Genomic DNA, 27,760 nt, shown 5'->3' with positions numbered 1-27,760 from the left:
AGTTCCATTGTAGGATGCTTAATTGGAGATTATTGCCCGTCAACTGGGCCATGCCGGAGGGTGGGGGGGCGGAGGATGGGAGTAGCTATGGGGTTGCTAGCTAGGATATGTGAAGACATTCGAGCAATTATTTGTGAAATTTGTTGGAGAATGGCAGTGGTTACTTGACTGATAATAGTTTCTGTAAGCTTAGTGATGGCGGCTTTAATGTAATTTTGAGTCTGAGCCAGAATACTGGCTTCGAGCTGTTGGGCAAAGGTTTGTAATTTAGAATCCATGTCTGGAATGTCTTCTGGCCTGCGTTTCTTTTGTGGAGGGGGTGCGGAAGGCTGGGGTGTCGGTGAAGAGGCTTAGGGTGTTGGTGAAGGAGTGGGTGGAGAAACGGTAGGATGGATAGAATTAATGGCTGCCCTAAGATGCCTTACCTCTTCCCGCAGGAGAGCTATCTCTTCCTCCCGCGGTGAGGTTTGGGGTGTACTGGTGGGTTTGGTCCGGGCTCGCTGGCGATCTTGATGAGGCACTAGCGGTGGAAAGTCCTTTGGTGTGGGCACTGGTTACTTGGATTTCAGCGTGGTCTGTCTACGAGGTGGAGGGGTCCTGGCTTTGCACGAGCCGGTACCGGTAAGGTGGGAACCACCACAAAGAATGCAGCTTGGTGTGCATGGGGTCTCTTGATAGGTGTGCTTCTCGCCACACCTCGGGCAGAGTCCAGCCTTCGGGAGAGGGCACACGTCGTACCTGTGTCCAGGCTTCCTGCAGTTTGTGCAGGCATCGGGGCTACCCTTGTATTTGGTGCAGCGGTGTACCACACACATATATTTAATTGTGTGAGGCACGGGACCTGAGGCAAAAGTTATTAAGATGGACGCTGTTTTCCCCATGCGTCGGGCGCTATAATGTTAGCGTCCGGGTTTCTGTACTGTAAGTCAGTCAGGATTTGCGCTGGTGTTTCATTCCAGTAGGCCCGGGAAATGACGCCCTTGACTGCCGCTGGAGGGGCCGCGATGTACGCGGCTACCGGGTATTGTTGTCCAGCTAAGGTAATTTGTTGAATTTTGACCAATGCCAGAGCTGTTGCCTCCGCTACCGTCGCCACTGTGAAGGTGTTGTTGGTTGGGTGGATTCTTATGTGCAACTCGCCAATCACTGAACAGCTGAGCGTCGAGTGAAGTGCCTGCAGGATACTGGGAGCCGGGATCTTCTCCAGAGAGAGGCCGCCTCGCGGGCGAAAGACGACTCTGAGGGTTCCCGCCGGCAGTGCGACGAGTTGCTTACTTCTATAGACGACGGCGCGCGTCATGCGGAGGAGTTGCGGCGTCTCCTTGAACGCGCTTCGGGTGTTCCCAGATGCAGCGTCCGGTGGCGCGCCGGCGTTGCTGGCGCTTGGTTTAGGTTGAATGGAGGCCGATACCGGGTGTTTTGGGGGCGAATTCGAATTCGTGGTCCAATTACGGTATGCATGGAGCACAGTTTTCCACTCACCAGGGTGGCAGTCCAAGGGGTTCAAGGTCTCTCCATCCACGGGCTCCTCCATGGTTGTTGGGGAGGGAGGAACGCGGTGCGCAGGCGAGGCTCACCTCGACGAGGCGAGGATTAGCGCAGCGGCGTGGCTGCCAAAGACATTTTTAAGAGGTATCTCACCGAGGTCATTGGGCACATCCAAAAGATGGTAGCGATTGGGGTCCATGAACCTTGCAGGATCCGTTGAGGGCCTTGGTGGGTCCTAGAAAGGACTTAGCTGGGCACAGGAACCTGAAATCGGCGGAGCCGATAATAAACGCGTCCGCTCACTCGGGCCCCTAGCGGCCGTCCTTCTTAGCTCCGAAAGACAGCATACTTCAGAGTAAGTACCTGAGATTCACTGTTCAAACAATCTCTGGTACCACTCTGTCTCAATACAACAGTATATTTCCTCAATTCCACGCGGCAGCCAGTTTTCTCTTCGAAACGGCGCACCGCCGCAATGCGCTCAATAGAGCTGAATGCGAGAGTGGGACCCAACATGCCCCCGCAGAGAGCGGCGTCTTCACCCTGAAACAGCGCTGGCCCATCGAGGCATCCTAACTATGAGGGATGCAGAGCGCCGCCACACGAAGAAAGAGAGAACGTTTCAAAAATTGTCTTCGTCCGCTTTCAGTCGTGAGGTGCCACTCAGATGGCACTCTCTCCAGATGAACAGCAGGCGCGAAGGCTAGCCGACGGGGGAGAGCAGGAAAGGAGAGTGTTGGAAGGTCGGATCGGCCGTACTCGGCAGGCATTGTAAAAATCATGGAGGAAGGAAAACTCTTCCTTCCTTCCTCCATGGTAAAAATACAGGAAGCGCTGGCCGTGACGAGCGAAGTGCCGTCGCTCTCTCCGAAACGCTAGGACAGGGGAGGTCAGCCTCCAGCAGCACGAGCTCCCTCCTCGCAGTCACGCCACCCTCCGCCGCGGTGGCGGGCGGAGCTGTGAAATGTGCCATAGGTAGTCAACTTTGCACACGCCGCTCGCAGCGTTGTCTTCCACTATAAACCGGGAGGACGGACGCAGGAGTTAGCGGCTTCGAAGCAGACGCTAAGTGCGCCTTATAGAAGACCCTGGCGTTCGTGCCACCGAAGCAGAGCTGCGCTCAAATTTCGCATCACAGGGTATCGTAATCCCTTCAGAATTTTTTGTTTGAGTATTTGCCATCTAGACTCAACGAGGAGAGTGTCTGATATGTTTTGTTTTACAGCCTGTATAGCCTGTAGCATCATGTGCACGCGCAGCCTTCAGCGTAACGAGGCGAAGGCTGTGTCGTGCACAGGTCATGTGACGAGTCCTCACTCCAAGTACAACACGCTAATTCCCCGTGTTTGATAGTGTGCTATTACTGGTACTAAGCTCATATATCTCACCAAAAAACAAGGCCGTCTATTTGGTAAAGTTCAGGGTGTTTGTGTCTTGTACTTCAAGAGCATATCGCACGCCCTCACTAATTGACTCGCAACTGGGTTATTGCAGCATATTATATATTTAATACCAGGAGTTCTGAAACAAACCACTAATTTTTACTTCATCAAAAGATTCCCGGTCCCCTGCCATAATCTGCTAAGGAGCATCGCTGACGCCTGATAGCCTGTAGGATGTGCTGCGGACAGGTTTAACAGAGCCACTCTCAGAGCAAGCAAGCTCAGGAATATTCGTAATTTATTCCCATTGGGCACTGCGAGCATTGCAGCCGCTTCGTGATTTCCAGCTATATAGCGTTGTGCCCGAGACTTACTGAAGCGTCGCATTCTAAACGTCTCGGTTACTGCGCCTTTCCTATCGTCATTTAATAATAAATGAATTTGGGGAAAGGAAATGGCGCAGTGCCTGTCTCATATATCGTTGGATACCTCAACCGCGCCGTACGGGAAGGGATAAATAAGGGAGTGAAAGAAAGGAAGAAGAGGTGCCGCAGTGGAGGGCTCCGGAATAATTTCTACCACCTGGGGATCTTTAACGTGCACTGACATCGCACAGCACACGGGCGCCTTAGCGTTTTTCCTCCACAAAAACGCAGCCGCCGCGGTCGGGTTCGAACCCGGGAACTCCGGATCAGTAGTCGAGCGCCCTAACCACTGAGCCACCGCGGCGGGTTCCTATCGTCATTTCGCTGGCCGCATCAGTTCACCGCTTTCTGAAGCTCCGTCTGTTCGATCCAGTATAGAAGGACAGCGCGCTTGCGAGCGAATTCTTCATTGCTGTGTAACACTCCTTTCGGCGGGATGACGGCTGTATTCTGACGGCGGCTTCCTACACTGTCCTCACTGCACGTACACATGAGTGTGCTATGAGAAGCGTCCCAGCGACTCACCTCATATCGGCGGATGTGGACGCTGGCCAAGGCCAACGCGACAAAGCCATACTAAGCACATTGCGGTCCCGAGGTTGCAGGGAGCTTTAGAACTGATCGACGAATTGGGTAGCATTTTAAGGAAATAGCGGGCCGCCCCATGCGCACAACACAGAGGTATGGGGAAGTGACTGACTGCGCTATGAGTGCTCCGGGGTTAAGTGTTCTGCGTACGCGGCACGCCACCCGGTTTTTTTTGTCCCCCTACCCGATAGGGATCCCCTGTTCTAAAATGCCCTGATGTAGCCACCCAATCGAGCGGTTCTATATGCGTCCTTGCCACCTCCATATCAGTTTATGGTGCGCTTACCTTCTTTTTCCTTTCAGTCTCTCCTGATTATCCCTGGCACCATGGCTGCATTGTTTTTACCCTTATTCTTTAGGCCTCTCCCTCTCGGCATTCACTCTAAAACAAAACGTTAATCACATGCTATCGGGAGTGTCGAGAAGACCAACCCGCTCTACGCCTCCATATCGCAAAACAGTCACTGGGAGACTGCGTGCTCAGCTCTCAGCCGGAAGTACAACTCCGGATTGTCTGTTGGGCCCTGGAGGTCGCCAAGAGAGGGCCCACGCGTTTGTCTAAACCTCAACTCTAACCACTACCCTCTACCCCTACCCTCTTTCTCATACGACCAATAAAAGTTTGTTCATCCTTCTCCCTTTCCCAAGTCCCGGATGCTGCTACGCGGAAAGAGGCGCCTCCGCTGGACTTCCTGTGTAGTAATGGCGGTCACCGTAAAATAATTAAAAACAAAAATATTGTGCAGGCAACTACTCGCTATATCTGGCTTAAGCCATCTCTTACCCGCAGACTTGTCAAGTGTGGCCAGAAATCCGGAAGTGAGGTGGATGAACTCTCCCGGCTCGCCGAACGATTTCTTATGTTTTGTGGACGGCTTGTCTCCGTGCTGCTCCTCGGGCATGTCGACGCGCACGTCGCTCCTGTAGAAGGCGCTCGACGAAAGTGCCCGTGCGCTCCTTCTCTTCGGCCACGTCATGGGTACCTCGATGATGGCGTGTCCGTAGGTGGCTTTGTGAAGGAACTCGGAGGCGGATCGGAGCAGGGTCTGTGCATATTAATCACCATTTTAAAAATCTGTACTCATTGCGTCCCAAAAAATTAAAACAAACTGTCCGTTGTTGCTCAGCATATACGCTCGTAGTATCTCTCGCTTACTGAGAGCGTTGCACGCACCGTGCCTCTACATATTCCTTATCTTTCCTTTCCTACTCTTTTAATACATCTGGCGCATTTGTTCCTCGGTTGCCTGGCTTGTAACGCCTATTACCTCGACCAGTATCATTGAGTGACGTGCCCGACTTAATGCAGTTGTCCAGCAAGACTCTAACGGCAATTATTAACCACTGATGAGCAGTCTTTGGATATTAGTCTGATTAGCCTGATTACCCTGGTAGTCGTAAAGGTATTTATTTGCTCGCAATGTCTTATAAGCCTTTACAATAAACTGGAAAGAAGGTCTTACAAAACGTAAGAAAAAAAAGCAATAACAATAGCGACACAAACACCTTTTTACGACTAAAATTAACGCAAGAAGAAAAAAGAGCAGCGAATTCTGGAACAGCGCATAGAAATAGGAGGATCTGGGCAAATCAGATCAAACATCTAGATCTGTATCCGCCTACTTTATCGTCATGACCAAGGGTAGCTGACAAATCAGTTTTTTTTTAAACGCCAATTCTATTATAATAAATATCAGAAACATTTATGAACGTTAACTTTTTCCTCCCTCTAAAAGGCTGCCATTCAAATACTTGTTGGACTCTAGCATGCGTTAGCTTCCTGTAATTTCCCTACACATAGATAGCGGCTGCGTCTGATTTCTTCTAATGTAGTTTTTCAACACTTGGAGTGTTTCACGCTGTGCAAGTAACTTCCCAGTAGAGGACTAATTTATCTGCATTAAATACTTCGAATTTTAGGTGAATATCTCAGCATTACGACGCAGAAAAGGAAAACATTTTCCAAGCCTTAGTAGAAACTTTCGCAACTTCCCAATGCAATCCAGTTATGAAGGACCACGCCTAAAGGATTTTGTTCAGTACCAGTTTTCAATAAGCGCCAGTTTATATCGCAGGCATAGTGAGGTACGTGCTTTTCTGTTATTTTCACATGTACACTGTTTTCTGAAAGTTAGTTCCATAATCCACTGTTCGTGCAACTGGTGCACTGTATCAAGACCGTGCTGTAAAGGAAGTGGATATTGGCTATTCTCACTTCCCTATGAAGAAAGAATCATCGGTGAATAATTAATAGCTAGAAGTAGTATTCTTCAGATATGATTATATACCCCAGAAAAAGCAGGATTAGCTCTATTCATAATTGAAAATTGGTATCTTAAATGTAAACATCCGAAGTCAGTTTTCAAACTTATTGTTAATATGTACACAAATGAAAGAATGAGCCATGGTCCACCGCATCTAAAGCGTAGGAATGCGAAAATTATGATGCTCTACCGATGGCTTCAGGTATAGCCGCGGGTAGAATAAAGTGCGTGATGCTTCCGCGTTCAATCTGCACGGTAGCATTGCACAACCGAAATAGAAGTGATTGCTGGTGTTTCATGCAAAAAAAAATAAATTTCACTTCAATACGCGTCAACCATTCGTTAAGTATTCGTAGGTAATGCGTCAGAAGACTTTAACCTCCAAAGCGTGGCCCATATTCTTCTGAGCAAGACTGAGCGTAGTAAACAAACTCGGCTTTTTAAGATGCGCTATACGCGAAGCCATGCTCGGTTGCATTTACGGAATAATTAGCCTTGAGCAATCGTACTAAGTCATTTCGTTCTTGAAGGCGATTTTTTTTTCCTTACGCTGGGAAGATAGCAGCCTCTGCACAACCGTGCGTACATGTGCGTCATATTTGTTCTCAGACTGCTTTATACGCTGTATAGGTTCACTTTCAAGCTTCAGGAACCAGAAACAATAAATGTCACGGACGACCTTTGCGACTCACGCCGCAGACTACGCGTTAGCATTAGTGAGCCAATCTGACGGCGGCGGGTGACAATCACATTGGAAAACTCCTTACCCCGACCACGTGGTTTGCCTGTCGGCTTTCATTGACTTGCCTTTTCTCCACATAGCCCGCCGCCTCCCTTTTCTGCTTCCCTCTCCCTCTCTCCGTCTTGCCTCCTCTCAACAGGCAGCACACGCCGCAGTCAATACCGAACACTTTTTCCGATAATGGAGATTTTAATGCTTACGGATTAAAAAGAAAGCTGGAAGGTCGTAACGGTCGCCGTAAAAACTTCCTAACCTACAAAATTAACCTGACCAGCAGAGCACGTCACAGATTGAAACTGCGACGCCGCCGTGAAGAGCTCTTAAACTGAGACGCCGTAGTTAATAATAATAATTATAATTATTTTTGGGGGAAAGGAAATGGCGCAGTATCTGTCCCACATATCGTTGGACACCTGAACCGCGCCGTAAAGGAAGGTATAAAGGAGGGAGAGAAAGAAGAAAGGAAGAAAGAGGTGCCGTATTGTTGGGCTCCGGAATAATTTCGACCACCTGGGGATCTTTAACGTGCACTGACATCGCACAGCACACGGGCGCCTTAGCGTTTTGCCACCGTAAAATCGCAGGTCGGGTTCGAACCCTGCAACTCCGGATCAGTAGTCGAGCAGTGGGTCTTCTGCGGCCCAGGCTACTCTTTCCTAATGAGAGCTCTTTAGTTGAAAAGCCACCTGCCACTGTGGGAAGCTTGCTGATAACCCGGTGGGGAAGTTGTGACGAGGCCGCAAGGTCATGTGGCCTAGGTGGCCCTCTTGCTGTCTATGTTTCTCTCTGGACATCACTTGGCAGAATTATACTCTTAATTTCTCGTTCGCAACGTCGACAAAGGCGACGCCGACAACGCCGACGCCGGATTTTCAGGGCAACGGACCTTCAGCCCTAATGGGTTAAAACATAGGCGGCGCTTAACCTACCCTTGCGAGGACAATGCGAAGCCGTTAGAGATCCTTCCCGTGCAAGTATTTTTCCTTTTCGTAATTTCACAGAACGCGGGCTGTCCTCGTACCGCTACTGGCTCAGTGCATGGTAAAGCGGTTGAGCGATGCGCCACAGCCCCGGCAAGTGGCTCTATAAAACAGCCACCGGTGGGGCTTTCGGGGCTCAGGTTTTGTCTTTGCGAGCTCCCGTCAGGCTTAGGTTTGCACAGAGAGCTCTTCTCGACGCAGTCTACCCTTCGACCAATGATGTAATGCGCAGCGGCAGGCTGTTTAAATAATTTCCTTGCCACGTGTCAACGTGGGCAGCTTACCCACAGCCCACTGGGCTGGACGCTTTGAGACGGCTGAATACAGATGAGTTGAAAACATGTTGACAACCTGGCCGACCTGCCCTCCTATTTGGTTGGACGGACGGCAGCGTTTTCTATGAACGGGACCTCTAATGGTATCGCAATATTATGATTATCAAAAAAAGTCGAACCATTCTGTGTATTGAAGGATAACGAGCCGACAAAAATTTACTGAAACACGCATATATAATTATTTGAATAATAAAGCCCGTGCGGATTAAAAAAAGCGCGCTATAAGAACTTCTACAGAGGACTCGCCGCAGGACGCCTGAGAGAGGTGTGGTAGAGGAATAGCAGGGAGGTTGACCTGAAGGATATTCCGGTCGCTAAGCTGCACTGGAGGTGGGAGATGAGGGTGAAGAAAGAGAACAGGAAGTAGAGAATTGCGAATCGTAGCAAGCACACGAGACAATGACGCTCACGATAAAATTCACAGAACGCCAAAGCTGTAGCCTGGACACCACGACGGCTGCCGAGCGCTACGAACCCAGTGGAACAAATGACCGCCTTTCATTCCTAAACACACAGCGCAGGGGTTCCACCATGAAGAAAGGCTGCTTGCCATTACGGTTGATGATGTGGATGACAAAGTGAGATATCCACACTTCTCGCAGCGATGAGACTGGAAAAGCTATTGTGGGAGCTGCTGGAAAGCTGCGAGGACTCAACTAAAGATATCAAGCACCTGCAGTGCATTTTGTGCAGCTGTAGCCTAACGTCTCAAAAGCAGTCGACGCATGGTGTTGACGAAAGTCTTCAGCACTACATTATGTTCGACTTGCATTGGTGCCTGGCCTAGTGCTCGTCCAAAACGCACGCTCAGCACGCTGCGACTGTTCCATCACAGAGTGAGCACTGCTTCAGGAGGGGTGGCCAAGTAACTTGCTGGTCCCGCCCTCGGACCAGACTTGGGCATTGTGCTTCTAGCGATAGACTCGGGACTTTTGGCGGCGCAATGCCTGGTTGGTGTCTGCCGATGTGCGTAGCTCCGGCAGGAATAGCCCAGGCCCATCTGCCAGCAATGTCCCTGCATAGGCGGCCAGTTATATGGCTCCCGTTTTTTAGAGTGCTATGCGGAGGAAAGGTCAAGTTGAAGAAATTCTCGGACCATAATTCCCTACGGCCATGCACTCTTAGAGGACCCTTGACGAGGGTGACGATGTCGTCGCTCTTTAGCAACGGCCTCTTCGGGTGTGCAATTGTGTCTTGTCATTTGTTTAAGCATCGTGCCTTCCCTTTTCAGGCGAGGACAATATTTTGAGGCGCCGCATGATCACCGCGGCATTTGGCACACTTCAGCACTATTGCCAGGCAACCAATGGAGCTGTGTGGCCGAGAACACGGTGGGCACACGATCGAGAAATTGCACACACTACTCACATTTCCGAAGATCATGCCTTTACGGCACTGGAGAATCATCGGAATGAAAGGCATAAACACGTGCCGGAAGTTCCCAGAGTTCACGTACGTTTGAATGCAGTTCCCTTGGAAAGTGAACTTGACGCACTTTGTCCTCAGCGCTGATCGAGCTAGCACTATTGGTGCGCCGTCGGTATCTAGTCGGATCACAATGGGCAGCTTAAAATAGCATATGACCACGTCGAAGTCCTAAATGACGCCTGTCGTGGTGCCGCTGCGCTGAACAACACGGGAACGAACGCTCTTGGCGCCCAGAGTTTTGATCTCGCTCAGATATTTTAGCGCTTTCTGCTCCGTGAGGTCATTGATATAACGGTTTATCCTTGCGTGTTTAATTGTTGCCAGGAAACGAGTGTCTGGGAACACTCACGTACGTGGCTTGCCTGTTCATGTGGATGAGATTGTCGTAAGCAGTGCCAGGCATAAACACTACAGTATGTACCGACGATCCTCGCTTCGCGGTGATCGTGGACGAACTCGACGATGGCGATTCCTCACCCCTGCGCAGTCTTCGTTTACCCTTCATGCTGCTAATAAACTGCACATCTCCAGCCAAACATTTTAACTTTAACCCAACGTTTCGAAGCCGACTCGGCTCATTCATCAGGGGTGACTGAGGGCAGTAGCTAGCGTCTTTTAAGTATGCAGTGGAGGGGGGGGGGGTCAAAGGAACGAGAGCTGTGATGCGAAAGGCGTGGGGGAGAGGAGGAGGGGGGTTTAGGCTGTTAGTCACGCTGGCGCACTGGAGAGAGGTGGTGATTGGCGACTTTTTTTCGTTGCGCTAAAGAGCGAAGTCCCTGGGCATATACTGGGGGCAGGTTTCCTTCCGTGCTGTTGATGTTCGGGTGGTTTGGATGTGCCAGGATTCCAGTAAGAGCCTTTTCAGGTAATTTGTTTCGGTTCCGAGAATGCGGATTTCTTCGAAGTTGATTCTATAATCGGAGTCCTCGGAATGTTCGACTACTGGATTGCGCTCTCTTGTGAATTTGTCGACGTCGGTTTTATGTCACCAAATTCTTTGTTTGAAATTTTTGGTTTCGCCGATGTAGCTTGCGTCGCAGTCAGTGCATGGAATTTTGTAGACAATGCCTTGGGTTTTTTCTCCCCGCGGCCGATATTTGGGAACAGGTAGGCAAAGCGCAACATGTTTGTGGGCTTGTGCGCAATCTGGAGACCTGCTTTTTTCAGGATTCGGGCGATGGTTTCGCTGACACCTCCGACATAAGGTAAGGTGATGTATTTTGGTGGCGGCGTTGGTCTTTGTGCGTTGATTACTTGGCGAATGTTGTGTTTTTGACGTCGAATGGTTTTTGAATAGTCTTTTGGGTAGCCGTTCATGATGAGTTCTTTGGATATCGTGCGTTTGTCTTTTTTTTTCTGTCAAGTTCTGTTCTGCAGTGTGTCTCAACTCTTCTGTACAGCGTCTTCACCACTGATGCTTCGAAGAAAAGTAGAGATACCGGCCTGAGCGAGTTGGTTTGCGGTACACGGAAAATTGAAGGGCACTGTGGTTTCGGGACACGAGAACGTCTAATAACGGCTGGGAGTTTTCTTGTTCCACTTCTAGCGTGAACTGAATGTCAGACTCTACGGAGTTTAAATTACAAAGGAAATATTGAATCTCAGATCTTTTGGTGACTGCGAAGCAGTCGTCGACATACCCGCGGGAAATCTTTGGCTTCGGGTGGAATGAGTAGAGGGCTCGTTGCTTGGTGTGTTCCATGGTTAAATTGGCCATGACGACAGAGATGGATGCTCCAATTGGTGTTCCTTTCACTTGTCGGTAAAATTCCCCGTTTGACGAGAAGTATGTGTTTGATAGGCACAACTCCAGGAAGCGGCACACATCATTTACACTCAGTGGGCTTCGTGCGCTGAGTGTCGTCGAGTTCTAGGGCGTCTCGGGTAGCGGTCACCGTAAGCTTCACGGGGAGTTTTGTGAGAAGGGACACCACGTCGAAGGAGACAAGGCATTCGTCGGCCTCAAGGGTGGCTTGGGACACCAGTTCGATGAAGTGACTGGAATGACGGATATGGGTCGCTGTTTTTCCTGCGATTAGGGATAAGACTTTGTGAAGGTATTCTGACAACGAGCGGAGAGGGAAACACCGGAAGTCAACAATCGGGCGCAAAGGGATCCCAGGTTTGTGGATTTTGGGCAGGCCGTAGAATGCTGAAGCCGATCCGTTGGTGCTCAATAACTGAAGGTAGAGGTTTCGGAAGTTGGGGTGTTTTTGGAATACTTCTTTCAATGTATTGTTTAGCCTTGCTGGGGTATTTGTTGTGGGGTTATCTTTCGATTTTTCATATTCTTTACTGCTCAGAATGGAGGATATTTTCTCTTCGTAGTCCCGTCGGTCCAGAACGACTGTTGTGTTGCCCTTGTCCGCTGGGAGGATCACTATGTTGGTGTCTGTCTTGAGGTGTTGCAGGGCTTGCGTTTCATCCGGTGGCAGGTTTGATTCTTTTCAGTGTGCTTGCACTGAATTCAGTACACCTATTGTTTTGAGCCTGACCTCTTCTCGTACACAAGGTTCCAGTTGCCGGATACCAACTTCAAGCGCAGATACGATTGCTGGAAGGGAAGGGGTCTGTTCACCTGGAGGTTGAATTTGTGTCCCTTCGCAAGGATTGACGTTTCGGTGGTTGTGAGCTTCCAGGAGGAGAAGTTGGCGACCAGGTCAGGATGGTCCGGTGGGAGTTGCTCGGGCTGGCGTCGAAGTTTCGACAACTTCTCTGTCTGCATGGTGCGGTGTTTGTCGGCTTCTGATGATGCGGTTCCTTTAGCAAATGCCTCAATTGACGCCACAAGGTTGGGCATCTTGTGCTCGAGTTGTCGGCGGGCGAAGAAGGCGTCGATTTCTTTCTTCCTAATCACGCTACGGCACCCATGTACCCGTGCCATCATTAAGTGCTGTTCTGACTTGTTAATGATGCTTCGTCCTTCCGTTGTGGGGACCGGGCGTCGTATTCGTAGGCTCTAGGGTACAACCTTGGTTTCCTTGCATTTCTTGGTGAATTCCAGGGGTTGAGCACAGAGATGCCTTGAATGGTCTTGATGTACTTCTTGGCAAGCTGCCTAGCTTCTAGCCCGAAGTCAGCATGGATAGATTGAAAACTAAACATTCCACCTGCAACCGAAGATTTTCCTCAGGTATGTCCACGACCGCTTCGCCGTTATCAAAATATCTGAGATTCAAAATTTCCTTTGTCATTTAAATTTCGTAGAACCTGACATTTATTTCACGCTAGAGGTGGAACAAGAAAACCCCCTGCTGCTTTTGGACGTCCTCGTGTCACGAAACCACAATACCCTTCCATTCTCCGTATACCGCAAACCAACTCACTCAGGCTGGTATCTCCACTTCTCTTCGAACCACCCGACCGTACATAAAGCATCAGTGGTGAAGACGCTGTTCAGAAGAGTTGAGACACACTGCTGCACAGAACTTGTCAGAAAAAAAGAACAACGCACGATATTCAAAGAACTGATCATGAACGGCTACCCAAAAGACTTTATTCAAAAACCATTGGACTTCAAAAACACAACATTCGTCAAGAAATCAACGCACAAAGACCAATGCCACCACCAAAATACGTCACCTTACCTTATGGCGGAGGTGTCAGTGAAACCATCGCCCGAATCCAAAAAAAAAGCGGGTCTCCTGGTTGCGCACAAGCACACAATCACAGTTGCGCTTTGTCTACCTGTTCCCAAAGACCGGCCGTGGAGAGAAAGAGCCGAAGGCATTGTCTACAATGTTCCATGTGCTGACTGCGACGCAAGCTACATCAGCGAAACCAAAAAATTCAAGAAAGAATTTGGAAAAATAAAAACGACGTCCGCAAATTCGCGAGAGAGCGCAATCAAGTAGCAGAACATTCCGAAGACTGCGACCGGTAGAAGAAACTTCGAAGAAACACGCATCCTAGGAAACGAAACAAATTACCACAAGATGCTCCCTCTGGAATCCTGGCACATCCAAACCACCCCGAACAACATCAAGAGCACAAAAAGAAGCCTGCCCCCAGTATATGCCAGGGACTTCGCTCTTCAACGCAACGAAAAAAAGTCGCCAATCACCACCTCCCTGCAGTGCGCCAGCGTAACCAACAGCCAAACCCCCCCCCCCCTCCTTGCTCTCGCTCACGCCTTTCGCATCAGAGCTGTCGTTCCTTGACCCCCACCTCCCCTCCATACTTAAAAGACGCTAGCTACTGCCCTCAGTCACCCCTAATGAAGGAGCCAGTCGGCTTCGAAACGTTGGGTTAAAGTTAAAATTTTTGTTTGGAGATGTGCAGTTTATTGTGTCTTCAAACCCAACCAGACTGGCAAATCTGCCAAAATGTTTAGTTTTCAAGCCTTCTTGCTGAAGACTCTCATGAAGCGGTCATCAGCTGAAGATATCAGAATGGCGGCTGAGCACAGCACGGTGGCGTGGCTGCTTGCGTCACTCGGGAATCCGAGAAGTTTACTATGGCCGGAAGCACCTGACCCACGGTGTTCCTCAGGAGGTCTGGCAGTGTTTACTTCCATCACCGTCACCAAAAAGGGAACAGTGTCTCCAGGACTGCAATATAAACTAGGATAAAAACCAAAGGGGCGAAGGGACGGCGTTCATGTGTAGCACAAGTTCGTCGCCTCCATCCCACGCTTCTCTTATCATGCATTCTGCCTTAACTTGTGCCTTTTATCGGCCCTTGACAATTGTTGTGTTTACTCTTTAGCCCATGACAAAAACAAAGGGCCGTAAAAAACAGGAAGACATGACAGGGGGCAGAAGGGGGGGAGAGGGAACGCTGCTTACCTTGATGTTAGCAATGATGGCGTCGTGGCGAGGCACGTTCTCGCTGATGGATACTCGGAGATCCTTGTAGCCTCCATCCGACTCATCCAGCTCGACACACGCCCCAGCTGTTAGCACGAGCAGCAGAACCGCCGTAAAACAGAACATCCCGCTCATTTTGACGTCGGGCTTAGCGGGTGTGGGAAGCACTGAAAAGAAATTTTTGAAGGTGGAAGAACCGCAGCCGTCCTGGTGGAACTGGGTAGCTAATATTGTAAGAATGGGGAGAGGTCTTAATTCTTCTGTGTTGTTAACTGGTGTGACAAACAGAAAATCCTTTGTGCTCTGTTCTCCTGCTATGAAGATAAAAAGAAATGGCAATGCTGAAAAAAAGTTGAATAATGTTTTTCCTCAATTTATTTCTCTGGTATAAGATCGAAGCTTAGTTTCCACACTTTGGGTTCATGGCTTCCTAGGTAGCACTTGCATCAAACCTATGCATGAAACACTTCACTAACAAAAATGTGAGGGCTCCGAACTCTGTATATTGATGCCACTCTCTAAATTCACCAATTTATCGATCATTTTTCACTTTATCGTTGTTTTCTATCTGCAGGAAATAAGAGTAAGTGATTCGGTCAGAAAAATTTTTTACCGGGGATTAACCTTCCAGATCAAATTTAAGGCAAATATCTTTTCCAACACAAGCCGTCAGATGGGCAAACTTTGAAATACCTGCTTCCGCCATCTTTATTAAAGACTGCAGGATGCTATCCTGCATTCTAGCTAATTTTCAGAGAGCTTCGGAAAACATTTTTTCGTTATATCAGCCACTAAGCACTTAGCAGGCAAATATGCAGGTCTGAGTCAACAACAAGAACTATTTTTAATGGTCATCTTTCGAAAACTATTGCCCATATCTGGGTGATTGCTGCATACAAACGGTGGATTCAGGATTTCTATTCCATATTACCGTGGCTATTGAGTTTCAAAGGCTAGTGGCGTTATAAAACTATGTGTGCTCTGCCAAAAGTATATACATGACGTTTAATGTGGCTACTTAATGTTACAACCCTAAAGCGTACAATTAAACGTGCTACCTGGCGGTCTGATTGTCCCGAAATTTGGAAGTTAGGTGTTGCTCCTCCTGTGGGCTGTAAAATATCTCGTGTACCGTTAAAACTGACATGGGTGATAACCATGGTGCCAAATGGAAAAAAATATCAGTGAAACAGATGCGGGCACAAAAATTCAGAAATATAATATGCCGACAAGTAAATTTTAAGCTAAGGAATAAATGCATATGCGCGGTTTTTAGGCACTGACCCCGAACTGCTAGAGTTTTTTGTCTGCTGCTCCTTATAGCTGGCTCATCAGTCAGCTCATTTGTGCTAAATCTGGTGAATGTAAAACTGGAAGCTCGAAATCAGTCGATGAAATCACACACGATTTACGTTGATACAGAAAGAGAACTTAGGAAAGTAATCCAGGATATGATATCGTGTAACAATTGGGCTGAAAGGTTGAAGAGCAGCAGTTGTCTTGTTTAATCTTTGATGTCTATATTGTATCATTAGCCGATAGCAAATGAGATCTACAAACTGAAGTTAATATTTTCGGAGGCAAAATTGACACCCTACGCTTCACTTTCCGCGCAAATTGTTGGAGCTTGACAAATGTCCAATATGCCACAAACAGGGGGCTCACAATAATTTCAATGCTATAAGGTGCCCAGGCTGGTAGATTGCAAATATCTCAAGTTATGGGTAGATGAAGGACACAATTACGTGGGAAAGCACGAAGGTAGTACTACTGACGCGAAATAGCAGAGATGCCCCTTAATGAAGCATGTATAATTATCGGCGAACAAGAGACATGGTGCCAGGCCATACTTTTCAGAACGCAGTTTTGTGCCTGATGGCAGAAGGTCAGTAGAAGTATAGAAATAAACAAGAAAAGTTTTATCAAACTAGCATCAGATGTCCTCAGCAAAATCGCAAATGAGGCGGAAGAGGGGTCACGAGCTCAGCATTGTTCGAAGAGCGGAAAATACAGAGTAAAATATTGTGATAAGTGCGCAGGAGGTCATTAGATGCAAACCAACTGGCAGCTAGTGCGTTTGAGCAATCGTTGACTCACTTTAGCGGCAAGGGCACTGAAAACATGCAGGTAATTATGCAAGAACCCATTAGCCGGAAATAAAGACCATTTAAACGCCGTGTCTACAAAGCGGAGATTCAGGACTGCATTGATTCAGGATTGATTGATTTAAAAACAACAAGTCACTGGGCCTGCATAAAAATGCGAAGAAAGCAAGTCAGGAAGGAATTGTGCCATGATAATTAGAGAGGAAGGGCTCTGCTATTTGAAGGTAAATTCCGTTGGCTTATACCACCACCACATGGCCGCTTTAAAGCGTATTGAGTTGAGTTGAGAGTGCTCGAAATTATCAATCGCTATCGAACTCGAAGGAGCTGTGTCACTGCTAAACAAAGAAACCGATTACCGCCCGGAACCTTCCCGATTTCACTCCACGGTGTTATGGCGCCACCGACGGCACCAATAATTTGCAGTCATGTAAGCAATCAGCATGCAGGAGTGGAAGTAAGTCAGACCTGGAATGGTTAAAACGAAGTGTTCATTTGTTACTGTGATTTTTGTTGCTCTTCAGATTTCTTCTGTTCTTTCGGACAAGCTGTGCACTAGGATTCTTGATCTGATGAAGAGATTGGAGCTGGTTATTTTAGTTTCGTTGGTAGCAATCACGTTCTGCTTGTTGCAGTGTTATGTATGCCGGCCTGTCATAATTTCTCAAAACAAAATTCTAGATTTTGATGTTGTAATGGGACCGACAGGCGCAGCGCAGCGAAGAAGCGGACGAGTTCAAGCGGGACAACGAAGAAGCAGACGAAGTGCAGCTGGGTTTTTCGAACGACGCCTGTGAGTGTGCCCGTCGTGTCGCCGGTCAACCAAGACCAACCGACCTGTGCTTCAAATAAACGCCTTGACACTTGGTGGAGGTGCCTCGGTTCCCGTCCCGGTCCTCATTCTGGAACTTTGAAGTGGAACGCTCCTCGTCTCCGCCACCATGCCGGAAGGTCCGAGTGAACCATCGCAGCCCATCCCTGCCACCGTCCTCTGTCACGGGGTGCAGCGCCAGCGTGACCCTTCTCCATTTAGTGGCACCGATGACCAAGACGTCGACGATTGGCTGGCCTCCTATGAGCGCATCAGCACTTACAATCGGTGGGACGATTCCGTGAAACTTAGCAACGTCCTCTTCTATCCAACGGACGTTGCCAACCTATGGTTTCGCAACCATGAGGCCGATCTTCCCACCCGGTCGTCCTTTAAAACGAGCTTCGCCGACGTTTTCGGCCGCCCCGCCGTCCGGAAGCTTCGCGCCGAGCAACGTCTTCGTGCTCGATCTCAGCTCCCTTCCGAGACGTTCACAAGCTACATCGAGGACATCGTTGACCTGTGCAAGCGTGTCAACCCCTCCATGTCCGAAGGGGATAAAGTCAACCACATACTTAAAGGCATAGCCGATGACGCTTTCCAGATGCTGCTGGCGAAGAACCCCACCTCTGTCGCTACCGTCATCCAGCTGTGCCAAAGCTTCGACGAACTCCGCAAGCAACGCGCATCTACGCGGCAGTCCGGCGCGCCTGCGGGGAGTCTGGCTGGCTTGGCCCTTGGTGGCTCGTCTGCTGAGCAGTCCTTGTTCATGCAGCAGGTTAAAGACTTCATCCGCGAAGAGATCGCTCGCCAGCTTTCTCTGCTGCATCACATTCCCGACCCCGTCTGCCCTCCGCACGACCTGGCGCCATCTCTCACGCCCACTATCCGTCGTGCTATTCAGGAGCAGGTCGCTGCAGTTCTGCCATCCAGTCCCCCACTTCCTCCTGTGGCAGCGCCGCTCACCTATGCTGAAGCAGTCACCGGTACACGGCGCTCGCCCACCTCTGCCGCCTACCCTAGCAGCCCGGCCTTTTATGCTCCACCGCCGTCTATACACCTGCCGCAGGTCCCGGTTCGTCGACCCCGCCGAAACCCTACGAACCCCTGGCGTACCGAGGACAATAGACCGATATGCTATTCCTGCGGTCTTCCGGGCCATGTCGCACGCTTTTGCCGTCAGCGATCTCCTCGTTCTGGCGATTTCATGCGCAATTTCTGCTGCGATTCCGGGCCGCCCTTGCCTAATGTCTCTTCTGCCTCCTCTACACATCGCTCCCAGTACCCTACTCGCCGCTCGCCTTCCCCTCGTCGACGTTCCATTTCTCCGATGCTCCGCCGCCCGGACCCTCTCCCAGAGGAAAACTGACTGCCGCAGTTCAGGAGGCAAGAACTGCGTGTTTTGCCAACTTTTTAAGTCCTCCGTGTTCTCCTGCTAACGTGATTGAGGTGTCTGTTGAAGGCGTCCCCGTTCTCGCGCTCGTCGACACGGGTGCTCCAGTGTCAGTAATTAGTGATGCTCTTCGCCGCAAACTTCGTAAGGTGACAACGCCGCTGTCTGACTTTTCACTACGTACGGCCACCTCTCAGCGCATCCACCCCATCGCAGCCTGCACGGTCCGCGTTTCTATCAACGACGTCGCCTATACCATCGAGTTTGTTGTGGTGACCGCCTGCTTACACGATGTCATCCTCGACTGCGATTTCCTCTCGACCCACCGTGCAGTGATTGATTGTGCCCGTGCGGAACTTGAGCTTTCTCCCCTGTGTGATGTTTCGTTGTGTGACCTACCTGTGCGCTCCGCTAAGCTTCTTGTAGCTGCCGACACCGACATACCTCCCTCCTCTTCAGCCCTCGTTCCGCTCCGCCCCGACTCTTTCCTCAGCGGCCCTGTTCTTTTCACACCTACCGCAGCAGCCACTCGCCATCAGCGCCTCCTCATTCCATTCGCCGTTGTCTCGATTTCCGATGGCCACTGCGCCATCTACGTCACCAACCCATTTTCTTGCCCGTCGTTTGTTCTTCGCGGCGAATGCCTCGGCTCTATTGAAGAACTGGACCCTGCTCTTGCTTCCGAGTTCTCCGATACCCGTGCCTGTTCCCCAGTTACTGCCTTAGCCTGTTGTGCGACAGCGCCCGATCCGATTTCCATCGACGTCTTTCGTCGTAACATCGCTCCCGACCTTCCGTCCGCTTACCGTGACCAAATCTTGGAACTTCTCTGCCGCTTCCGCAACTCTTTCGACCTTTCCCAGCCCTCCTTGGGGCGCGCATTGGCCGTCTCTCACACAATTGACACTGGTACCCACGCTCCCTTGCGTCAGCGACCGTACCGAGTCTCGCCGAGCGAGCGCCGCATCATCCGTGACACTGTTGACGACATGCTTCGGCGCGGCATAATACAGCCTTCTCACAGCCCTTAGGCCTCTCCTGTTGTCTTGGTGACGAAAAAAGATGGCTCCATCAGGTTCTGTGTGGACTACCGCCGTCTCAACAAGATCACATGCAAGGATGTTTATCCTCTACCCCGAATCGACGACGCACTGGATTGCTTGCAGGGAGCGGAGTATTTTTCATCCCTCGACTTACGCTCCGGCTACTGGCAGGTCCCGATGGCAGCGAACGACAGGCCGAAAACCGCTTTCGTCACCCCAGACGGCTTGTATGAGTTCAATGTGATGCCATTCGGCCTCTGCAATGCTCCAGCCACATTCGAAAGGATGATGGACACTATTCTCAGTGGCCTCAAATGGGAAACTTGTCTGTGTTACCTAGATGACATTGTCGTTTTTTCCAAAGATTTTCCTTCACATCTGCACCGCCTTCAGCGCGTACTCACTAGCCTTACTGACGCCGGCCTCCAACTAAACTTGAAAAAATGTTACTTCGGTGCAACGCAGCTCACAATATTAGGCCATGTCATCTCCAAAGACGGCGTTCTTCCTGAGCCTGCCAAACTTCGCGCCGTCGCTGAGTTCCCCAAACCAACCACCTTAAAAGAACTTCGCAGTTTTATAGGCTTATGCTCATATTTTCGCCGCTTCATCCGAAATTTCGCCAGTATCATCGCCCCTTTAACGCAGCTTCTTGCCGGCAGCCCGAACCTTTCGTCTTGGTCTCCCGCCTGCGATAGCGCGTTCAGCACTTTACGCCGCCTGCTGGTCTCTCCCCCCATCCTTCGCCATTTTGATACCGCCTGTCCGACAGAAGTTCACACTGACGCGAGCGGTGTGGGCTTGGGCGCAGTTCTTGCCCAACGAAAGCCTGGGTATCCGGAATACGTCGTCGCTTACGCCAGCCGCGCCCTCACCAAGGCGGAATCAAACTATTCTGTCACAGAAAAAGAATGTCTCGCCATCATTTGGGCAATTGCCAAGTTCCGCCCTTACATTTACGGCCGGCCCTTCTATGTCGTCGCAGACCACCACGCCCTATGCTGGCTATCCTCCCTCAAAGATGCTTCTGGCCGACTCCCCCGCTGGGCTTTACGTCTCCAGGAGTTTGATGTATACGTCATTTATCGCTTCGGCCGCAAGCACTCGGACGCCGACGCCCTTTCTCGTTCACCACTCCCATGCGAGTCAACCTCTGCCCTCGTCTGTGCCTACGAATTCTCTTCGTTCAACATCCCTGATATGCTCTCCGAACAACTGAAGGATCCTTGGATCACCTCGCTGCTAAACTTCCTGAACACTCCCTCGCCGCATCATTCGACCCGGACCCTTCGCCGCCAAGCCCACTACTTCGCCGTTCGTGATGGCCTCTTATACCGCCGTAATTACCTCCCCGACGGCCGGATGTGGCTGTTGGTCATCCCTCGACACCTCCGTGCTACAATCTGTGCCTCTTTTCACGCCGCTCCACAATGCGGCCACGCCGGTGTACTGAAAACATATGCTCGCCTTCGTCAGCGATTCTACTGGCGAGGTATGTACCGCTACATACGTCAGCACACTCGGTCATGCACCGCCTGCCAACGTCGCAAGAAACCTCCCCACTCCGCCGCCGCTCCTTTGCAGCCGTTACCTTGCCCTGGCCGTCCCTTTGACCGAGTCGGCATTGATCTTTATGGCCCGCTTCCAACTACTTCGGCTAATAATCGGTGGATCATCGTTGCCGTTGACCATCTCACCCGTTACGTCGAAACGTCGGCTCTCAAATCTGCTACCGCAAACGATGTCGCTCACTTCATTCTACACAGTCTTGTTCTTCGTCACGGCGCCCCGAAAGAACTTCTAAGTGACCGCGGCCGTGTTTTTCTCTCGGACGCCGTCGAGGCCCTGCTCAAGCAATGCCAAATCGTTCATCGCTACACCAGCGCCTATCACCCCCCGGCCAACGGCATGACTGAGCGGTTCAACCGCACTCTGAGTGACATGCTCGCCATGTACGTTGACACCGCCCACACCAACTGGGATCAAGTGCTCCCGTTCGTCACGTACGCGTATAACACAGCTACTCAGACAACAACGGGGTTTTCTCCCTTCTTCCTCTTATATGGCCGGGAGCCTACATCCACCATGGACACCATCCTTCCTTATCACCCTGACCCTTCCGAGACCACCTTACTCTCCGAAACTCACCTGTATGCCGAAGAATGCCGGCAACTTGCCCGCTCTTTCACCACACAGCAACAATGGGATCAGAAGCACCGTCGGGATTCCCCGGACCCTCCAGCGTCATACCCATCCGGCGCCCTCGTTTGGCTCTGGGTGCCTTCCTCCACTCCCGGCCTCGCCACGAACTACTGTCTTGCTTTCACGGACCTTACCGGGTTGTCCACCAAACTTCTCCGGTGACTTATATCGTTGAGCCGCTCGTTCCCTCTTCGGACCACCGTCGCCGGGGGCGCGAAACTGCACGTTGAGCGCCTCAAGCCTTACTATGACCCGCCCATCCTCTCCTCTCCGTAAGTCGCCAGGATGGCTCCTTTTTCGGAGGGAGAGTAATTGTAATGGGACCGACAGGCGCAGCGCAGCGAAGAAGCGGACGAGTTCAAGCGGGACAACGAAGAAGCAGACGAAGTGCAGCTGGGTTTTTCGAACGACGCCTGTGAGTGTACCCGTCGTGTCGCCGGTCAACCAAGACCAACCGAACTGTGCTTCAAATAAACGCCTTGACAATGTTTCCAATTCTTAAAACGTGATACTGCTGCGAATCGTTTCCCAGTGCCTCACTGAGTGCTGCTCTGCTTCCGCGAATGCCCAATCAGGCTGCTCGAAGCCTTGAGATCCCAATAGAGTTCCAGGGCGGTCCACTGACGCGACAGGCTGCTAACCTGGTGACCGTCGGAGCCGCCCCTGCAGCAGTGCTCGCTTGGTCTTTGAATGGACAGAATATCCTTTCGAGGGCCTTCGAAATGATCGTGTAACAGGAGGATCACAATGCGAACCTACCTAAAAAATTTATTCAGGTTGATAGCGCATGTGGACTGCGTGGTAAATAAGTTGTAGCTATAATGGGGCAACATATATCCACATGATGCAGGCACAGTTCCTGTCCCGAGGTCAGTGCTTAAGGACGGTAATGGGAATATATATTTGCTGCAGATAGTAAACAGCGGTCGAGCGAGTGGTGCCTTAGAAGGAGGGCAGATACTTAATGATAGAAGTTCGGGACTTTGAATTGGCAAAGCGTGGATGTGGAAATTTTTTAGAAATAAATGTTATCATTCCTAGTTTTGAATATGCCAGATTAAGAAGAGATAGGTTAATAAAACAATAACGTGCCTGGCAGTGCCCGCCACTGCCCTGTTTCAAGAGCGACGTCTCTTATTTCATTCCAACCCCATTCTGTGCGATATGACCACAAGGAATAGCTTGGAAAACCTTAACTGTATTTGTCACAGAGCTCATGGTCATTTATCCAATGCGCGGGAGGCCTTCAGCGGTGGTGTGCAACGTACAATTCGTGTAAGAAACAAGGCTGCAGTAATTTCGTCTACCTGCGTTTCATTTGAAATCCCGATAGTGGGGAATTTTTTTTGTTGCGTTTAACCACTTCTAAAATCTGGTTGTTGTCTAAAAGCGATCGAAGTGCGGTTTCTGAAAGCAACGCACGTACATGGCAGCGAATGGCATGGGAGTCATTTCTTGTCTCAACGAAACTTCAAATGGCGGAAAGCCCATTCCTGCCGCTGGTCTTAGAGGTAGAAGCACCAAGAGACAGAAACAACCACGAAAGAGAAACTTACACCATGCTGTCGCAACAGGTGCTGTAGCAGCCGCCTCCGTATAGAGGAGAAATAGTGGCAGGTCACCAAGAAATGATCGGTCGTTCCGGGTTAAGCGCACAGGAGGCGCAGTGGAGAGACCGCCAGACCAGACCTACGCAGGTAGAATACAGGTAGCAGGTACGTACGCGACAACGCAGACGCGTGAAAGAAACGTCAATATTGCGCGATCGCCAATCTTTCCTACACCACGTAAAGAGAAGGTGCGGGAAATCTGGATAGGAGGTAAGTGTTGAGGTTAAAATTCCTTGAACAGCAGACACCTGCGAATCTGACTGCTGTAATATCTGGGCAATGCGGAAGCATAGTCATGACTGGTCGTTGAGAGGCCCTCGCCAAGGTATCAGCAATATGATTTAAATGAATTCCTCTGTGTGCAAGCATCAGGTCCTACTACAATAAACACACGTGGGGTGGTGCCAAAACGTTCAGCAAGCGGAGTGCTTGTGCCTCCGCAGACGCAGTTAGAGAGGAACACAGGGAACAAATCCGTCAAAATTACGCCAGAAGAAAGAATAGTTGTGCATCTTACAGAAAACCAGGACTACATCTAAATAATCGCCCAAATAAATGGGGAAGTCGGAAGACGGAGTGAGAAAGACAAATGGAGGAAGAGAAAAATACGGACGCCGGTCTTTTTCAAGCAGTGAGACGTCTTTCGCAATGAGAACATTAGAGTGGGGGGTCCAGATTTGGAGGCATTTGCACTATGGCTAAAGTTCCATTAATTATACGGCACTGTAGACGCCCAGATGTTAACTGATCAGCGATAAAGTCCAGTGGCCACACATTGACTTCAGATGGGCAAGTGGGCCTCGCAAACGCCCCTAAGACTACGTCGGTGGGTGTCTCCTCTCCTCTACGCGGCTACATCGGTGAATGGCGATTCAAAGTAAGTTTCCCTATCGTCTCGAATGCACTCAGTCATGGGTCTACGCCGCGGACTAACCCTTGTGAAGGCGCCAGCGGAGGAGTTACAAACGCGCTCACCCAGTGATTGGCGAAGGAGGCGCGCGTGAGCAAGACTGCCACGCAAGCCGGTGTGGTGGTCTGCGAACTACTCCGCGAGTGACGAACTGCTGTCCATCAGTGGCCCCCATGTAGCACGGGGTGGTGCATCTCAGAGCTGTCTGTACCGCCTCCAAATAATTTCCCCGGAGACGAAAGCAACGGGGGTGCAGCTTACTGCGCGACCCAAGAAGCAGCCAAGCAACAACTGATCAGGGGAAAGAGGCCGACCAGGGGGAGCTCCCGTGGCCAGGAGAACTTGTGGTCATCAACCGATGTTCACGCTTTCAGCCACCACGGAAAACAAGAAGAGAATGCAGGAAACGTACCAGAAATTGAAGAGCAAGCGCAGAAGCACCTGGTAGGTAGGTAGGTAAACTCTTTAATTGCGCCCAAAAACAGGGGACCAGTCAAAGGACCGGTGGCGCTGACTTAGAGGAGGTAGGCGGGGATCCTTTGGGATGCCGCGGCCTCCACCGCGCGCTGGATAAGCCAGCGTTGGTCTGCTGGCTTGGAAGTACACAGGAGAGACTCCCACGTCTCTGGGGTGTTTGCGTTGTCTGTGTTGTAATGTGTACAAGTCCACACCATGTGTATGAGTGTGGCCGTAGTTGAGCAGTGTTTACACATGGGGGCTATCTGTTCCGGAAAGATCCTGCTGTATAAGAGGGGGTGTGGGAAGCTGCCAGTTTGTAGTTTGCGCCATTGGACGGCCTCGCGTCTTGTTAGATCGCGGTGTGCGGGAGGATATGTGCACCTTTGGAGTCGGTAGTGCTGGAGTATGTCCGTGTAAGTGGTGAGTAGAGAAGCGCGTGGGATATTAGTGTCAGCGGAAGCAGGGTGGCTGATCATACTCTCGGCTCGGCAGCTGAGACCTCGAGCGAGAGTGTGTGCCTGGGCGTTTCCGCTGAGCGACTCGTGGGCTGGAGCCCAAAGAAGTAAGCGAGATGTGGAAGAGGGTGCTGTAGAACGTAGAATGTGTAACGCCTGGCAAAAGATACGGCCAGCATCGTAATTGCGAATAGCCTGTTGAGAGTCACTGATGACGACTTTGGTATTAGGGTCGGCTAGCGCGAGCGCAATGGCAACCTCCTCAGCTGCGGTGACTGTTTCTGCATTGCGAATGCTGCAGGCTGTGTACCAGCTGCGGTGAGGGGCGAGAGCTACCGCCACCATCGCTGGCCTCGATGGATGGTAAGAGGCGTCCGTATACGTGACGTCCGGACGTCCGCTGAAGCGTTTCTCGAACTGACGAGTCCGGTCGGCCCGTCTCTCGGCGTGGTGTTCCGGGTGCATCCGTTCGGGAATGGGAGGAATGCGGAGATTTAGGCGATATTCCGATGTAAGTTCAGCGTAACTTGGGGCCGATCTCGGCGGGGAGATCCCAACTTGCTGCAGTACCGCTCGGCCAGCGTGTGTGAGTGAGAGCCGCTCATACTGGGCGGTGAGGGTTGCTTCGATCAGTTCGCTCACGGTATTGGAGATTCCGAGAGCCATGAGCTTATGGGTAGCTGTGGACATGGGAAGACCTAGGGCCGTCTTGTATGCTTTTCGAAGTGACGCGTCTAGCCGTTCGCTTTCGGCACGAGTGAGACGTAAGTAGGGTCCAGAGTAGGTGATGCGGGAGCAGACGAAAGCTTGAACGAGGCGCAGGAGGTTGGACTCTCGCATGCCATGATGCTTGTTGGAGATTCGCTTAAGGAGGCGTCCGATCTGCACAACCGACTGATCGATGCGTTGGATCGTGATGTTGTTGCTGCCGTTGGCCTGTAGATGCAAGCCCAGGATCCTGATGTTGTCTGTTCGAGGAATCGGGTTTCCTTGCACCTGGAGGTTGATGTCCGGAAGTATCTTTGAAGGGCGTCGTCCCGGGGAAGGAATGATGATATACTCGGACTTTGTCGCCGAGCACGTGAGGCCAACTGTACTTAGATAATCTCTGATCCGTTCGATCGCGGTCTGTAAAGTCTCTTCAATCTGGCCGTCACTGCCGCGCGTGATCCAAAGTGTGAGGTCGTCAGCATAAATGCTGTGATGCAGGTGGGGGATGTCGGCCAGTAGCTTCGGCAGGCCTATCAGTGCGACGTTAACTCAGCCGGAACCAACGGGCGCACCGAGATCGCAGAGCATTTCGAGAGTGAGCACGCGTTCGAAGCGCAGGGAGACGGGCAACGGTTGTGCTCACTTCATCTACGTCTTCCGTCTACCTGGTGGCCAAGAGACTGGCAGGGGCACGCGCTCTCTCGGATTTGTGCTACGTAGAAGACAAAGATTCACGGGCAGTGCCGTGGGACGGAGCACATAGAGTTATGTTGTGGCAGGCGACGCTCTGCAATGCACGGCGCGAGAGTGTGGTGTAGCTTACAACAAGGCTGAGGACATAAACATCATCATTTGTGGTGATAGCCTAGTCGAATTTTTGGAGCTCGTACTTAAGTGTATCACATTTAAATGTTCGGGCGGCCCGGGTACGAGCTCACACCAATCGTGCTTTATTTGCAGTATGAGGTGTCACCACGTGGCTGCCAAGCGGGTCTCTCAGCTTTACTCTGGAGGCGTCCTAGTCAAGTACAGATGTAATAGTTAATGAGTTTGCAAATCACTGCCCCTTTTTTCTCCGACTGTAAGCAAAGTTGATGGTGTTCATGTTGCGCGCTGGATGTCTATCAGTACTCCACTTCTGAATATGAATGCGCCGGAGTGAATAGTCATTAAACCTTTGATGAATAAGATGGAATTCACCAATTGCCACCTACAAAATCCCGGGACCTGACGGGCTCTCAGGCCAAATTTATAAGGTAAATATATTTTATTTCATATCGTCCTAAAAAATTGTTCAAACCAGTATTGATGCTGGATTTTTGCCGCCTACGTTTACAAATGCTACATTGCCTTTATTCCAAAAACTGATTATGAGTGAAAAACTACAATTTTTAGATGGCTACAGACCGATATGGCTTTCTAATGCTGATTATAAAATTCCCGCAATAGATCTCTCAAATCGGCTACAGCTTGCAATCTCTACTTTGATTGAATCTCATCAAACATGTGGCTTGAGGGGACGGTCACTGTCTAATTTACATGTTGCGCGCGCTTTGTTGCAGTATTGCAGTGACACTCAAGAACAACTAGCACTGCTGCAGAATTAACTGGCAAGGACGTT

General features: G+C 50.5%; 1 protein-coding gene across 1 annotated transcript; it reads right to left on the bottom strand.

Moving 5' to 3' along the window:
• Window positions 1-579: 579 nt before the first annotated feature.
• Window positions 580-14,566, bottom strand: LOC144108519 (calcium-activated chloride channel regulator 3A-1-like). Its single transcript, XM_077641735.1, has 3 exons — window positions 14,420-14,566; window positions 4,668-4,929; window positions 580-713 (listed from the first exon to the last, which is right to left on the bottom strand). The coding sequence occupies exons 1-3, from the start codon at window positions 14,564-14,566 to the stop codon at window positions 580-582; spliced, it is 543 nt and encodes a 180-aa protein (XP_077497861.1).
• Window positions 14,567-27,760: the final 13,194 nt, after the last annotated feature.

This window comes from Amblyomma americanum, chromosome 10, assembly GCF_052857255.1.
Source record: "Amblyomma americanum isolate KBUSLIRL-KWMA chromosome 10, ASM5285725v1, whole genome shotgun sequence".
NCBI lineage: Eukaryota > Metazoa > Arthropoda > Arachnida > Ixodida > Ixodidae > Amblyomma > Amblyomma americanum.
Note: the sequence above shows the minus strand (reverse complement) of the source record. Positions and strands in the feature narration are given on the sequence as shown.